The 12,825-nt window shown below is 59.8% G+C and overlaps 1 protein-coding gene across 1 annotated transcript; it reads left to right on the forward strand.

The window, feature by feature from the left end:
- On the forward strand, positions 1–6,656 carry UPK3BL2 (uroplakin 3B like 2). Its single transcript, XM_043456421.1, has 6 exons — positions 1–2,455; positions 4,074–4,226; positions 4,344–4,563; positions 5,097–5,173; positions 5,423–5,543; positions 6,385–6,656. Exons 1-6 carry the CDS (start codon positions 2,374–2,376, stop codon positions 6,491–6,493), a joined length of 762 nt encoding a protein of 253 aa, XP_043312356.1. The 5' UTR covers positions 1–2,373; the 3' UTR covers positions 6,494–6,656.
- Positions 6,657–12,825: the final 6,169 nt, after the last annotated feature.

Below are 12,825 nucleotides of genomic sequence, written 5' to 3' on the forward strand. Positions count from 1 at the left end.
TGTATGTAAGGGCATTCTTTGTTCTGTATACTTCCAACTTTCCTAGGTGTGACCTGTTCTGTAATAACAGGCTGGCAAGATAAAGAAGCTTTTCCAGGGCTGGGTCTGCCCGGGACTTGCCGGCTGGGCCCCCTCTGGACCGGCCTGTGCCCCCCTCTCTTCTGCCTCCGGACCAGCAGCACTGGTCATGTCCTCTGAGAGGCCCACACCTCTGCTTCAAAGTACGTGCGTGACCTCCGTGTCCCACGGCTAAACATCAGCCACAGGATGACCTGCATCTGAAGCCCATGCGTGTAACCGGCAACACGCTGAAGTGGTGCTTTGTGGAGGGCCCCCCTGTGCCAGAGCCAGGAGCCCACCCCCTCCACCGCGCCATCCTGTGGGGAGGGAGAGGAGGTTCCTGCCTCCAGGAGCTTCCAGCGGGTGGAGGGCCAGGTCCAGAGATACACTTGATGTAACAATACATTTTATTGCAACGGTTATATAATAAGATGGAGGTACATGTCAGGTGCTGTGGAGGGCATTAAGAAGAGGCACCAAGGCCAATCAGGGGAGTTTCTGGTGATGCCAGACCCTGGGGTAGGTAGGGCTGAAGGACAAGAGCTCGCTGGGTACGCAAGGCAGCGAGGGCCCTCCAGGAAGAGCCTGGCCTGAGCCAAGACATAGAGGCGAGAGGCCTTGGGAGAGGGTGTCTCAGCAACTTTTGATTGAGGCTCCCCATGAACGCCTGGACTCCCCCAACCTTGTCTGCCTCCCCTCCCCCTTTAAATATTTTTTAAAATATTTATTCATTTATTTGGCTGTGCCAGGTCTTACTTGTAGCATTCAGGATCTTTACTTGCCACATGGTACCTAGCTCCTGGACCAGAGATCAAACCCAGGCCCCTGCATTGGGAGCACAGAGTCCTAGCCACTGGGCCACCTGGGAAATCCTGCTCCCTGAGTTTTCCACTCTGGTTTTGGCCCCCAGTTCCCCGGGAGCTGGGCTTCCCTGGTGGTTGAGATGGTAAAGAATCTGCCTGCTAATGCAGCAGACCCAGGTTCAATCCCTGGGTCAGGAAGATTCCCTAGAGGAGGAAATGGTAACTCACTCAGGTATTCTTGCCTGGAGAATCCCACGGACAGAGGAGCCTGGAGAGCTACAGTTCATGGGGTCGCAAAGAGTCAGACATGACTGAGCAACACTCCCTTGAGGCCGAGTCAATCACTGGTGAAATACAGTAATGTTCAATCCTGCAAAGTCTAGAACCATTTACTAGCAAGTCCAAGTAAACAGCTGGTCGAAAAAAGTCTACCAGGTAATATACTGTGGGTAGGAATAGTTCCCTTTTTTGAAGTTCACTGCAATAAACAATTTGCACACTCTAAGTATTTTGGGAAAGAAAGATAGTTCAGGTGGGCTGGCAATCAAAGAGATTATATATTTGATTATATAGAGATATAAATCAAATGCTTTACAATGACTAAAGAATATAATTAATTGTTTTTTAAAATTCAAGTGTCCCCCAAAGGAGTTTGAGTTTTAAGAGGGTGTCTCTGGTCAGGTGTGGAGCTGGACCGAGGGGGGTGCCCGTGCTTGGAGCAGAGAACCCCGTGAGGGGCTGCTCCTCCAGTCCAGGTGAGAAGTGATCGGTACATGCTCTGCCCACTGGCCCTGGGCCCCAGCCTAGAACCTTCTGTCTGGAGGAGGGATTGTCCTGCTCTAGCAGTGGCCAGGGATGGAGGAAGGAGAGAGAAGGTCACCTGGATAAGGAGAGGAGGGTGATGTGGGGGAGCCCCCTCCCGGGGCCAGGCAGCAGGGGTGCAGCAGAGAGTGCCCTAAGTGCCCCCAGGCTTGCCTTGGGGGTGATCCTCCAATTCTGGGGTCTGCCCCGGCTGGCTGGGTGATCTCGGACAAGCCCCCCTCCCCTTTCTGTGCCTCGTCCAGGGCGTGAGGATTACTCCCTTCCGCACAGGGTGGCCATGGGGAGCCCTGTGTGCCAGGTTGGAGGACTGTTTGGACGAGGAGATGCCACGGGGCCTGGCAGGACTGCCCCTGGGGCCGCCTGGACCCCAGGGCTGCCGCCCCCTCCCGGGGCCCCTCGCTGTCTAGGCCCTCCTGGAGTGGGGGTGGGGTGTCCCGGCTGGTCTGGCAGCACAGCAGCTAATTATTCTGTTCAGACCCCTCCCTGGCGATGCCAAATCCTCACGGCCAACAGATTCAGCCCCTAAACCCGTCTGACCAGTTGTCTGGGAGAAGGGGGCGCCTGGGAGGGGCAGCAGGAGGTGCCAGAAGCAGCCACCCCATCCCAGCACAGGGAGCGGAGCCTCTGGGGCTCTGGATGCTGCGGACAGACCTTCGGACGGACAGACGGTTGGACGCTTGTTCTGGCCATGGGGCTTGGCAGGGGACAGTCTCCACTGCTGATGGCACTGTTGCCGCTGCTGACCTGCCTCCAGACGGGGATGAGCCTGGGTGAGTGAGGGTCGGGGCAGGGCAGGGGTGGGATGGGGAGGGGGTGGTGCCCACCCCGCTTCAGGCTTCCGGAGGACAGAGCCCACCTCCCCCAGCTGCCTCCTGAGTCTGAGTTCTGAGTCCTGAGTCTGGGGCTGGGTCCCAGGTGGGTCAGGGGAGACAGCCCACCAGAAGAGATCACACGGCAGACACCTGTCCCCCCGCCCCCCAAGACAGGGGAGCTTCCTCCCTCTCTTTGGGCTCCTCATCCCTGTGTCTCCTAAGTCCAGCTGTCACCGAGTGGCTTCCCTCCTTCCCCTCCTCCCTGTCCCCAGGAAAGCTTTAAAGAAGACTTCAGGGGACTTGCCTGATGGTTCAGTGGTTAAGACTCTGTGTTTCCACTGCAGAGGCTGCAGTTTGACCCCTGGTTGGGGAACTAAGATCCTGCATAGCATGGCCAAAAAAAATTTTTTTTAATTAAAAAAAATTAAAAGAAGTCTTTAAGGATAACACTCCAAAAGGAAGCTCTGCAAGGGAGTGACTGGCATTGTTCACTGTCAGGCTCTTAAACTAGAAGAAGTTAGAGACACAGCCCCTGACCCCCATTTCTGCCGCTATGTGCCTTTCCCCAAGCACGAACATTAAGTACCTGCTGTATGCAGGTGCCCTGGGCCTCAGTGTTAGAGCCGGGAGCTCTGAGAGGGGAAGGTTCTAGCCCTGAACCTTTGGGGCTGAACTGAATGTAATAGAAATGAATCATATTGAACTAAACTGAACCAAAAGAGGAAGAGGGTTTGGAAACTTCCCTAAAGCCCATCTCATCTTTCTGCAGCTCAGGGGGAGCTCTGGCCATAGGGGGCCCGGAGAGGAATTAGGGGTTCTGAGCTCTCCACCGCCTGAAGGGTGGACAGGGCTGTTGGGGGCTGAGAAGGGGCCAAGTTCCCGAAGGGGAGGGAGTCTTGAGGGGGGCGGGAGGTGCAGAGCTCTAGGTGAGGAGGAGAGGTCACCCTGCGCTCTGAGCCAGGACCCGTCCCCACGTCTGGGCCTGGGGTCTTCCTGTGTCACCACCACCCCACCCCCCCACCAAGCCATTCACTCCTCCCATCAAACAAACCACCCTGGACCATGTGGGTGGAGCTGGGGAGACTGGAGAGGTGGGTAAACTGAGGCCTGGAGAGTGTCAGAGCTCAAGGTCACTGGGCTCTGCCAGAGCCCAGCCTAGGGTTCAGGCTCGGGCTCCCCCATAGCTGAGTCTCACTCCAGCAAGACCTAAGATGCCTTTCCCAGAACTGACTATGCAGCTGGGGGAGGGGCCTCCTGAGCCTCCCCTGCCCTGCGCTTCACTGATACCCCAGTGACCCAAGGGGGCAAGGCCTCCCCCGGACCTCCCACAGTGCCCACCCCTAATAGGTTCCCAAGGCAGGGGCCAGGGGCTGGATACAGAGTTGCCAAGAAGCCCTCCTGATTATTGCCTCATTAGAACTCCCAGGAAAAGCCCTAACTCCCCCCTCAGACTGGGGCTTCCAGGACCATGCCTCCCCCATCAGACTGGGGCTTCCAGGACCATGAGCCCCCAGACGAGGCTGTGGGGAGTTGGTCATCGTGTTGAGCCTCTTTTCTCTGCCCCCACCCGGCCCAGAGAGCATCGGCTACGTGCCCCAGCTCTCGAGCGCCACCCTGGGCGGGAGGCTCACCCAGTCCACCTTCACGCTGGAGCAGCCGCGGGGCCAGTTCAGCCACCCCAGCATCTCCGACTCTGACGCCATCTGGCTGGTGGTGGCCCACAGCAACGGTGGGTGCTGCCGGGGCCTCGCTTTTCCCTCTGTGAAATGGGCAGGCGGGCCTGGGGGGAGCAGGGGGTAGGTGGATGTGGCCGCCCCCACCGTCTGACCCTCATTGCCACCCTCAGCCACCCAGAAGTTCACGGCCCCACAGAAGGTGGAGGACACCCCGGTCCCTGCCGACTTCCCCCAGGGGGGCTACTACCTCACGCTGAGGGCCAGCCGGGCTCTCTACCCGGGCGGCCAGCCCAGCAACCAGCTCCGGGTCCTGCGCGTCGGCAATGATACCCGCTGCTCCCCAAGGACAAGAGGCTGCAACCACCCGCTGCCGGGCCCCGGCCCCTACCGGTGAGCAGCCGGGCCGGGGCGGGGGTGGACGGCTCCTGCCTGTGTCCAGACCTGAGCCCGGGTGCCTGGGAGCCTGGCTCCAGTTCTGCCAATGGCAGGAGGGGACCAGGCAGGCTGCGGTGAATTGTCCCGTCTTCTTGAGCAGAGACCCCCACACACACACTTGAGCCCCCACCCCATGGGTCACCTGGACCACATGGGCAGGGTCTCCCCATCCAGGCCTCTGGGCCCCAACTCATCTCATTCAGGACTTGATTCACTGATGTTCTGTGCTGGGGGACTTAGCCCACTCCACACAGTCCCAAGTGAGGACAGAGGGTCCCAGAAAGGGCAGGCCACGCACCCAAGGCCACACAGCGGAGACGGTCACAACTGGGATCAGAGCCCCTTCCGGCCGACTCTAAGGCCGTGCTTTCAGCTCCAGGCTGTTCCCCCCAGGTCCTGGGAATCAGGGAGACAGACTGACAGGCACCAGGGTGGGAGGGTTTCAGGTCCCAGGGACTCCCCCCCTCAGCGCTGGATCTCCTGTTCAGAGTGAAGTTCCTGGTGATGAGTGACAGAGGACCCATGGCTGAGACAGAGTGGTCCAGTGAGACCCACCTGCAGCAAGGTATGCGGCCAGGTGTGGAGGTCCAACACGAGGCCTGGGGGCTCTTGCGGACTTGGGGTGGGCTGGGAGAAATGGGCCAGCCCCTAGTCCGTCAGAGCCCCTCTCCCAGCCTGTGCCCCCGCCCCATCCTTTCCCGGCTGGGCTGGGAGACTGTTGGTCTGGGGGCTGTTTCAGGTCCCCCTTCTCAGGTCAGATCTCTTTCCTCCCTTCCTGCCCTACCCGCCTGTGGCACCCGCCTTGCGCCCTCAGCCGAGGTGCTCCAGGCTGCCCCAGGGCCCCAGACCGCGGGCACTGTGGTCATCATTGCCATCCTGTCCGTCCTGCTGGCCATCCTCCTGGCTGCCCTCCTCACCCTGCTCATCTTCACCTGGTACGTGAACAGGGTCGAGACTCCCCTGGGAGGGTGGGGTCCCTGACCTGGGCCGCCTCTTCCCTTCCCCTTGATCCAGGCCTCCAACCCTGCTCCACATTGCTAGCTGTGCTGGAGAGGTTTTCCCTGAAGCCCAAACAGGGGTAACAGTTATTGATCAGGGGATCCCCAGTGTTCTAGAGCCGGTGCGCGCATTGACCCCTGCCTCCCTCCTCCCTCTGCCTGCCTGACACCCGCTGATGGGTGGGGCCGGTGGGTGGGGCCACATTTTCTGAGCGGACACCATCTTCCCCCTGGTGGCAAGAGCTGGAATTGCATGTGGGGGCTCAGAGCAGACGGTCCGGGTGGATGGAAGTGAATTGTTTTTCCTCTAAACGCTGAGCTTTGACTTGAACGCTCAAGGCTTCACTGAGAACTCAGATGCTGGGACCTGGTGGAGAAAGCGGTGTCCACAAGGCTTCCTAGAGGAGAGGGACATCTGGTCCCTAAAGAGAATTTGGAGAGGAGGGGGAGGGAAGCAGGTGGGGAGGGTCTGGGGGCCGAAGAGTTGCCACCAAGGCCTGGGCCTTGATTCAAGGCTGAGCTGTATCCTGAAGGCCAGAGAGAGCCAGTGGCCGGCTTTGATCAGGGGAAACGCAGATGCTGTTGTGGAGGCATCCTGAGTGTGGGGAGTGGAGGAGACCATGGGGGCGGGGCCGTGACAAAGAGCGGGAAGACAGAGCTGCGTTTTCTGAGATTTAGGGGCACAGCGCTCCAGGCTGTAAGCCATGGCCATCAGATTCCAATCGGGCTGTCCATTCACCATCCTCTCCCTCTCTCCTCTCTCCTCCACGCCCCCCAGGTACGACACCTGCGGGAGCACGCCCATCTCTGGCCCAGGGGAGCTGATGTTCGTGAGAAAATATGATACCCACCACATGTCCAGGCCTTCAGCCGTGGGGGGCTCCTGAGGGCCTCCGGGGGGCCCCTGGTGCAGGCTGGGGGCCCACCCTGCTGCTTCAGAGCCCGAGGAGAGAGTGTTTCTAACTAAGGGGCGGGGTATCCTTAGCCCAAAGCTTGGGCCTGTCCCTGTCAGGAATAAATGTCCCCAGCAGCCCCCTGAGTGGCTGGGTCGTGGTACACCTCGGTGGTCTCCCTGCGTGCCTGTCCCAGCCCCTCTCAGGAGGACACAGCGTCAGGGGGGAGCCCAGGGGTCCTAGGCCGGCCGAGCCATCCGGGCAGTGAGGATGCCTCCTCTGACCCGTTAGGCCTCGTGAGGCTCACCTGCCCTACTGGGGGCCTCCTCTCTGTGGCCTGTCCTCCTGGCTGGAGGACTTGGAGCTTCTAGACTTCACCCCCACTCCTGCGCTCGCTCCTTGGAGATGCCTGGGTTCAGACTGGGGCCCCAAACCCCATGCAGGGCGCCGAGCGTCTGTCGTCATCCACTCCACTCCGGGTCCAGATGACCCAGGCGGAGCTCTGTCCTCACGTCGCCCGGCGCTGTGGGGGACAGCGGAGGGCAGCCAGCCAGCACAAGAGGTGGAGGGAATGCAGAGGAGAGGGCTTCCTGGAAAAGGGGCCGCACTGTGCCAGGTGGCCCCAAGAAAGTGACCCAGGCGGGAGCAACCGAGCGTACAAAGGCCTGGAAGCCACAGTGACTGCTGGGTGGGCAGGGTGGGCACAGCTGGAGGGTGCGGTGAGGGACAGCGAGGAGGCCAGGAGACGCCCCTTGCTACGTGGAGGACCTCACCCTCTGGGACACCGAGCAGGGAAGAGGGCGCTGGCTGGGTGCCCAGGTGTCTGTGTCCGGGTGGTGCAAACAGCCCTAATGGGTTTATTAAGCCACTGCAGACACGTCCGGCTCCTGGTGTGGAGGAAATGCTCATGTGACCAGCCTGGGAGGGTCAGGGAGGGGAGGGGGCATGCGGAATTCCAGCCTCCGCCCAGCGAAGCCTTGGCCTTTCCAGAGCAGCCGTGAGCCCCGACCCTGGGGCTGGCTGACCCCGGACGAATCACTTACCCTCTCTGGGCCTCCATTTCCCCCTTATGTAAAAGCAAGGGTTGGTAAGGCCCTGCTCTCCACCAGCACCCGGCATGGGTCGGCCACCGGCAGGAAACAGATGGCGCACTGTCTAATGGGGCAATCGAGAGCGTTTACAAAGGTGTGGGCAGCGTACCAAGGGGACCCAGGGCACCGATGAGGCCATAAACACTCCTGTCCCTGAAGGGCTGGTGGGGTTTCCAGAGCCAGTGAGCAGGAGCCATGGGAGGGGTCTGCCCGGCAGGGGCAGGGGGCGGTAGGCAGACGGATTAAATACCCTGGCCTTTCCCCTCTGGCCTTCTAATCATGCGGCTGGAGGGCAGGGGGTTCTGGATGATGTGGTCCATGGGGGGTAGGGCTGAAACTTCCAGCCCTTTAGGCACGTGGTTGCTTCCATCTTAAAGCCATCTAGGGGGGCTTCCCTGGTGGTCTAGTGCCGGACGTGTGCTCCGTTGCTCAGCCGTGTCCGACTCTTTGTGACCCATGGACTGTAGCCCACCAGGCTTCTCTGTCCATGGGGATTCTCCAGGCAAGAATACTGGAGTGGGTTGCCATGCCCTCCTCCAGGGGATCTTGCCAACCCAGGGATCGAACCCAGGTCTCCCGCATTGCAGGCGAATTCTTTCCAGTCTGAGTCACCAAGGAAACCCAGTGGTTAGGACTCTGTGATTTCACGGCTGAGGGTGCAGGTTGGATGCCTGGTCTGAGGACTAAGATCCTGCAAGCTCCAAGATAAAAAAAAAATTTTTTTTAAAGCACTCTAGGGGCCCACCCAGAGTCACCTCATTAGCATAAACTGAGGTATGGTTGACAGGGGCTCCTTATGAATAACAAAATATGCTTCTCTCACCCTGGCACTCAGAAAATTCCAAAGTTTTAAGAGCTCTGTCCCAGGAACCAGGACAAAGACCAAGTCAGTTCAGTTCAGTCGCTCAGTAGTGTCCGACTCTTTGCGACCCCATGAATCGCAGCACGCCAGGCCTCCCTGTCCATCACCAGCTCCTGGAGTTCACTCAAACTCATGTCTATTGAGTCTGTGATGCCATCCAGCCATCTCACATTCTGTCATCCCCTTCTCCTCCTGCCTTCAATCTTGCCCGGCATCAGGGTCTTTTCAAATGAGTCAGTTCTTCACATCAGGTGGCCAAAGTATTGGAGTTTCAGCTTCAGCATCAGTCCTTCCAATGAACACACAGGACTGATCTTCTTTAGGATGGACTGGTTGGATCTCCTTGCAGTCCAAGAGTCTTCTCCAACACCACAGTTCAAAAGCATCAATTCTTTGGCGCTCAGCTTTCTTCACAGTCCAACTCTCACATCCATACATGACCACTGGAAAAACCATAGCCTTGACTAGACAGACCTTTGTTGGCAAAGACCAAGTATACAGTTCTTCTTATATCACAACATCACAGAGTGGGCACAGACCAACTTTGTGCCAATCCTGTGGAATCAGACCCGGCCCCATCTTTGTGGTCTCCAGACTGGAGAAAGGGGCCACAACCTGTCCTAGATGGAGGGCTGCCTGAGGTCAGGGTGAGGGGCATTCGGAAAGGGATCTGCAGGAGGTGACCCCTAAGTCGGGGAGGTCAGGGGTCCTGGCTGCCTCTGACCGGATGGATGTCCCAGAGGACCTCAGGCCACCATGTTACCCCACAGCCAAACCTAGAGCTGTCCCCTGGCCCCCAACCCCCTCATGGTTCCCTGGGCCTCCAGCCCCCAAGTTGAGTTCTGGAGAAGACCCCAATCAACCCCTGTCCCAGACCACAGGCCCCCACGGGGGACAGGCACCACTCTCTGTGACAGACACAGCCCGGCCATGAAGCCTCAGCCAGCTCCTGAGCCCAGAGCCCAGCTGTGGGTGGCTGAGAGCCCAACACGGTGTGGGTAGGGCGTCCTCCCACGCCCCTCCCCGAACCCCACCCCAGGCTCTCACCTGGGGTGGCTTTCCTGGGCTGGCTTTCCTGGGCTCTACTGGGGCCTAGGAGTCCAGGACTGGGCTGGAGGGGAAGGCCTCACGACCCAGGGTGGTTGGCCCATAGAGCTGCTGACCGGGATCCTGATGGAGCAGAGAGGGACAGTGAGCCCCAGAGCCGTGTTTTGAGACCTGCCCTCAGGGAGAGCCATTCGGGGCGGTGCTGTGGAGCTCCCAGGGCCCGAGGAGTGTCCTGTCCCAGCCCCAGCCCTGGCGCCCAGTCTGACCCCCCTCAGTTCTCTCGTGCGTGTAAAGGATGGAAGAGATGAGCGGTAAGGTCCTCGGGTCACTCATTCATCATTCATTCATTCATTCATTCCCTCCTACACTCGGCAGACAGTCACTGGCTCCTGTCCTGGCCCTCAAGGCCAGTCCTGCATCAGCAGGGGCTCGACTTGCGCAGAGGCCGTCACTGTTGCCGGGAGCAGGGGCGGTGGGTGACAGTGACCACTCCAGCCCACTCAGCGCCCCAGCTCTCAGGAGCACAAACCTGGGAAAACAGACTCAGGGCCAATGACCTTGAGCCGTGAAGCGACACCCAGCGGGGCACACGGCCTCTGATGTCAGCCTGATGGACGGACGAACAGGTGAGGGCAGAGGACCTGCTGTTTCCCGCTGCCCTTCTGTCCATTTTTCTGTCTCTCTCTCTCCCTGTATCCCCTACTCTTACCTTTCTCTGCCTCTCACTGCGTCACTTGTCTCTATTTTTAACTCTGACAAGCCATGGGAACTCTCTCGCTTCCTGGGGGGAAGCTGTCTGAGCTGGCCCGGAGATGGGCACGACCATTTCCCAATAAACACAAGATAAAATCAGAAAATGGGCTTCTGTTCCAGGTCTGGGCTCAGTAGGGGAAAGGGGCAAAACTGAAGCCAAAAGGAGTGAGAAAGAGAAGGTGTGTCAGGGGCGGGGATGGTTCATGACCCATAACTCCAACCGGCAGGTATGCGGGGGTCCCCAGGGGCCCTCCCTGACACCCTTTGCAACCTCCCAGCCCCCCATCTCCGCGCCTGGCTCCTCTCCCGACACCCAGCTCTCCTCTGCAGCAGGAGCCCAAGTGGCCCCGCTGGACTATTGTGCCCCCTTTTCCCCACAAGTGTGTATGTGCCCCCCACTCTTTGGCATGGATCAGGGGCTCCACTGGGAATGCTGGTTCACACGGAAGGGTCTGAAGACCTCCATCAGCCTAAGCTCCCCGGGAGACATTTCCACCCGGAGCACAAAGATGCAACGGTGTGACCTGAGAGTTCTCTTCAGGGTTCTGTTGGGTGGTCCCTTCTCGGAAGGTAGTCCAGGCTGAGGGCGTGGTCCTCCCAGGACCCTCTGATTGGCCCCAGGCCGAGATGCAGGCTGCCCCCCGGTGGCCCTGGGGACTTTTGCAGAGCTGCTGGGGACATGGTGTTGCCTGCCGTGTGGGTTTGGGCTGCCCAGAGTCGCCCCGAGGTTCCGTGTCATTCTGGCAGCTTGAGGGCTCACAAATGCTGTTCCTTTCACCCTCCTGCTGCTGTTCCCATCTTCCCACCCCTCTACCTGGAGCTGAAATCCCCCTGGTCCTTCAAGCCCACCTCAAATGTCACCTTCTCCTTGTGGCCACCCCTGTGACTTCCTTCCATGGCAAGTTCACTGTCCCCTCTGAACCTCAAGGACTCCAAGAATATCTCCTGGCCGCCCTCAAAACCGCCTCTCCACACATCCCTGGTAGGATAGAGGCTGAGAGGCCGAGGGCAGCAGAGACAGAGGCCGGGAGACTCAGACCGCCCCCTCTGTCCCTCCACCCCACCCAGTCACTCCAGCCCAACCCAGCGGGGGCCACAGGCAGAGGGCACAGCGATGCCAAGGATCCTTGTCCAGCACCTACTGGACACCAGAAACTGGACTGAACGATTCACGTACATGAACCTCACATCCTTGGGGCCATCCCATGATTAGCGTCATTTTACAGATGAACAGACAAGGGTGTGGTAAGTGCCACCAGCTGGCGGTGGGACCTGGAGGGCTCTTAGAACTTCGCTGGAGGGGAGGGGAGGGGGCCGCGGGGCCCTGGGTGGGGAGCGCGGGGTGCCCAGCCCCCGGACCCCTGCCTCTGATCTGGGCTGCAGCCAGAGTGGTCGCCTGCCCTTCTCCCACTCCCACCCCCGGCTTCCTCAGTAGGAGGATGTTTCCACTCCTTTCTGGAAGGTTCAGGAGGTTAATGGGGCCAAAGCACGTATCACCACTCAAGGGGATGAAGTTCTGGGAAGAGAGGAACCTGGGTCTGGGCTCAGGGCCAAGGGCGGGGCAGGCAGTAGCACCTCTGCTCGCAGAGCCTGACCACGCACTGTCCCAGGGCTGCAGCTTACCCCTCCCCTGGTCCAGCCACAGCCCCCTGAGGAGTCTCCAAGAATGTCAGAGAAGGGCCTCGACAGGGCAGGAGACCCCTTCTCTTCCCACCATGGACGTGGTCCAGCCTGAGCTGTTTGGGACGTGGACCCCTGGGACCTGGGGCGGCTGGCCGATGTTGCTGTGGTTGTCCCCAGCTGGCCTGCCTAGAGTCTAAGTCTTAGTTGGCGGGGATGAAGGGAAGGGCAGGTTCTCAATCCCGCCTGGACTCCAGAGGGACGCCAAGGCCGCAGCAAGGCCCCCGGAAGTTCAAAGCTGCAGGCAGACTGGACCTTTCGCCTACATCCCCAGGCTCAGTGCCCGGGGCAGGGACATTTATCTCGGGCTGACCCCGCATCCCACCTTTCTGTGCATCCTCGCCCGCCGTCATCCTCCCGGGGCTGTGTGCTGAGCACAGGGGACAGGAACAGCGTGGCCACAGCCCCTGTCCTGTGGAACAAAGTGGCCAAGATGGAGGGACACATCCCAAGCAGATGGCCCCGCAGTGCCATGGGAAGCGCTCCCAGTGCAGGAAGAAAGTTCCGTGCTCTCGTGGGGGAAAGGGCTCTCGGCTTGCTGACCAACCCGATGGGCCCTTCTGCTGTGAGAGGGGCCCCTGGGCCCACAGGAGTGGGGGCAGTGAGGTCAGGACAGCTGACCAGCTCTCCCAAATAAGACTGAAGGGTCTGGAGTTTCAGCTACTGGGCTGCTGGAGGGAGGTGGGGGAGCCACCCCGTGTGTCCACTGGGGAGAGGGTGGGGACAGGTGTGACATGCCCGCGGAGGGACGGCAAGGGCTGACCAGGCTAGGACCTAGTGTTCTGATGTCTCCCCTAGGACCCAGCAGTTCTGCTCACGGTATTTCCTCTGTAGAGAGAAACACTCGCCCTCCTCCAACAGAAGTCAGGTCCGAGAACACTCCCGGCAGTCTT

Source organism: Cervus canadensis, chromosome 32, assembly GCF_019320065.1.
Source record: "Cervus canadensis isolate Bull #8, Minnesota chromosome 32, ASM1932006v1, whole genome shotgun sequence".
NCBI classification, from domain to species: domain Eukaryota; kingdom Metazoa; phylum Chordata; class Mammalia; order Artiodactyla; family Cervidae; genus Cervus; species Cervus canadensis.

Coding starts and splice junctions, on each gene's coding strand:
- UPK3BL2 (XM_043456421.1), top strand. CDS start 2,374: ATGGGGCTTGGCAGGGGACAGTCTCCACTGCTGATGGCACTGTTGCCG. Junction 2,456..4,073: donor CCAGACGGGGATGAGCCTGG/GTGAGTGAGGGT, acceptor CACCCGGCCCAG/AGAGCATCGGCTACGTGCCC. Junction 4,564..5,096: donor CCGGGCCCCGGCCCCTACCG/GTGAGCAGCCGG, acceptor TCTCCTGTTCAG/AGTGAAGTTCCTGGTGATGA.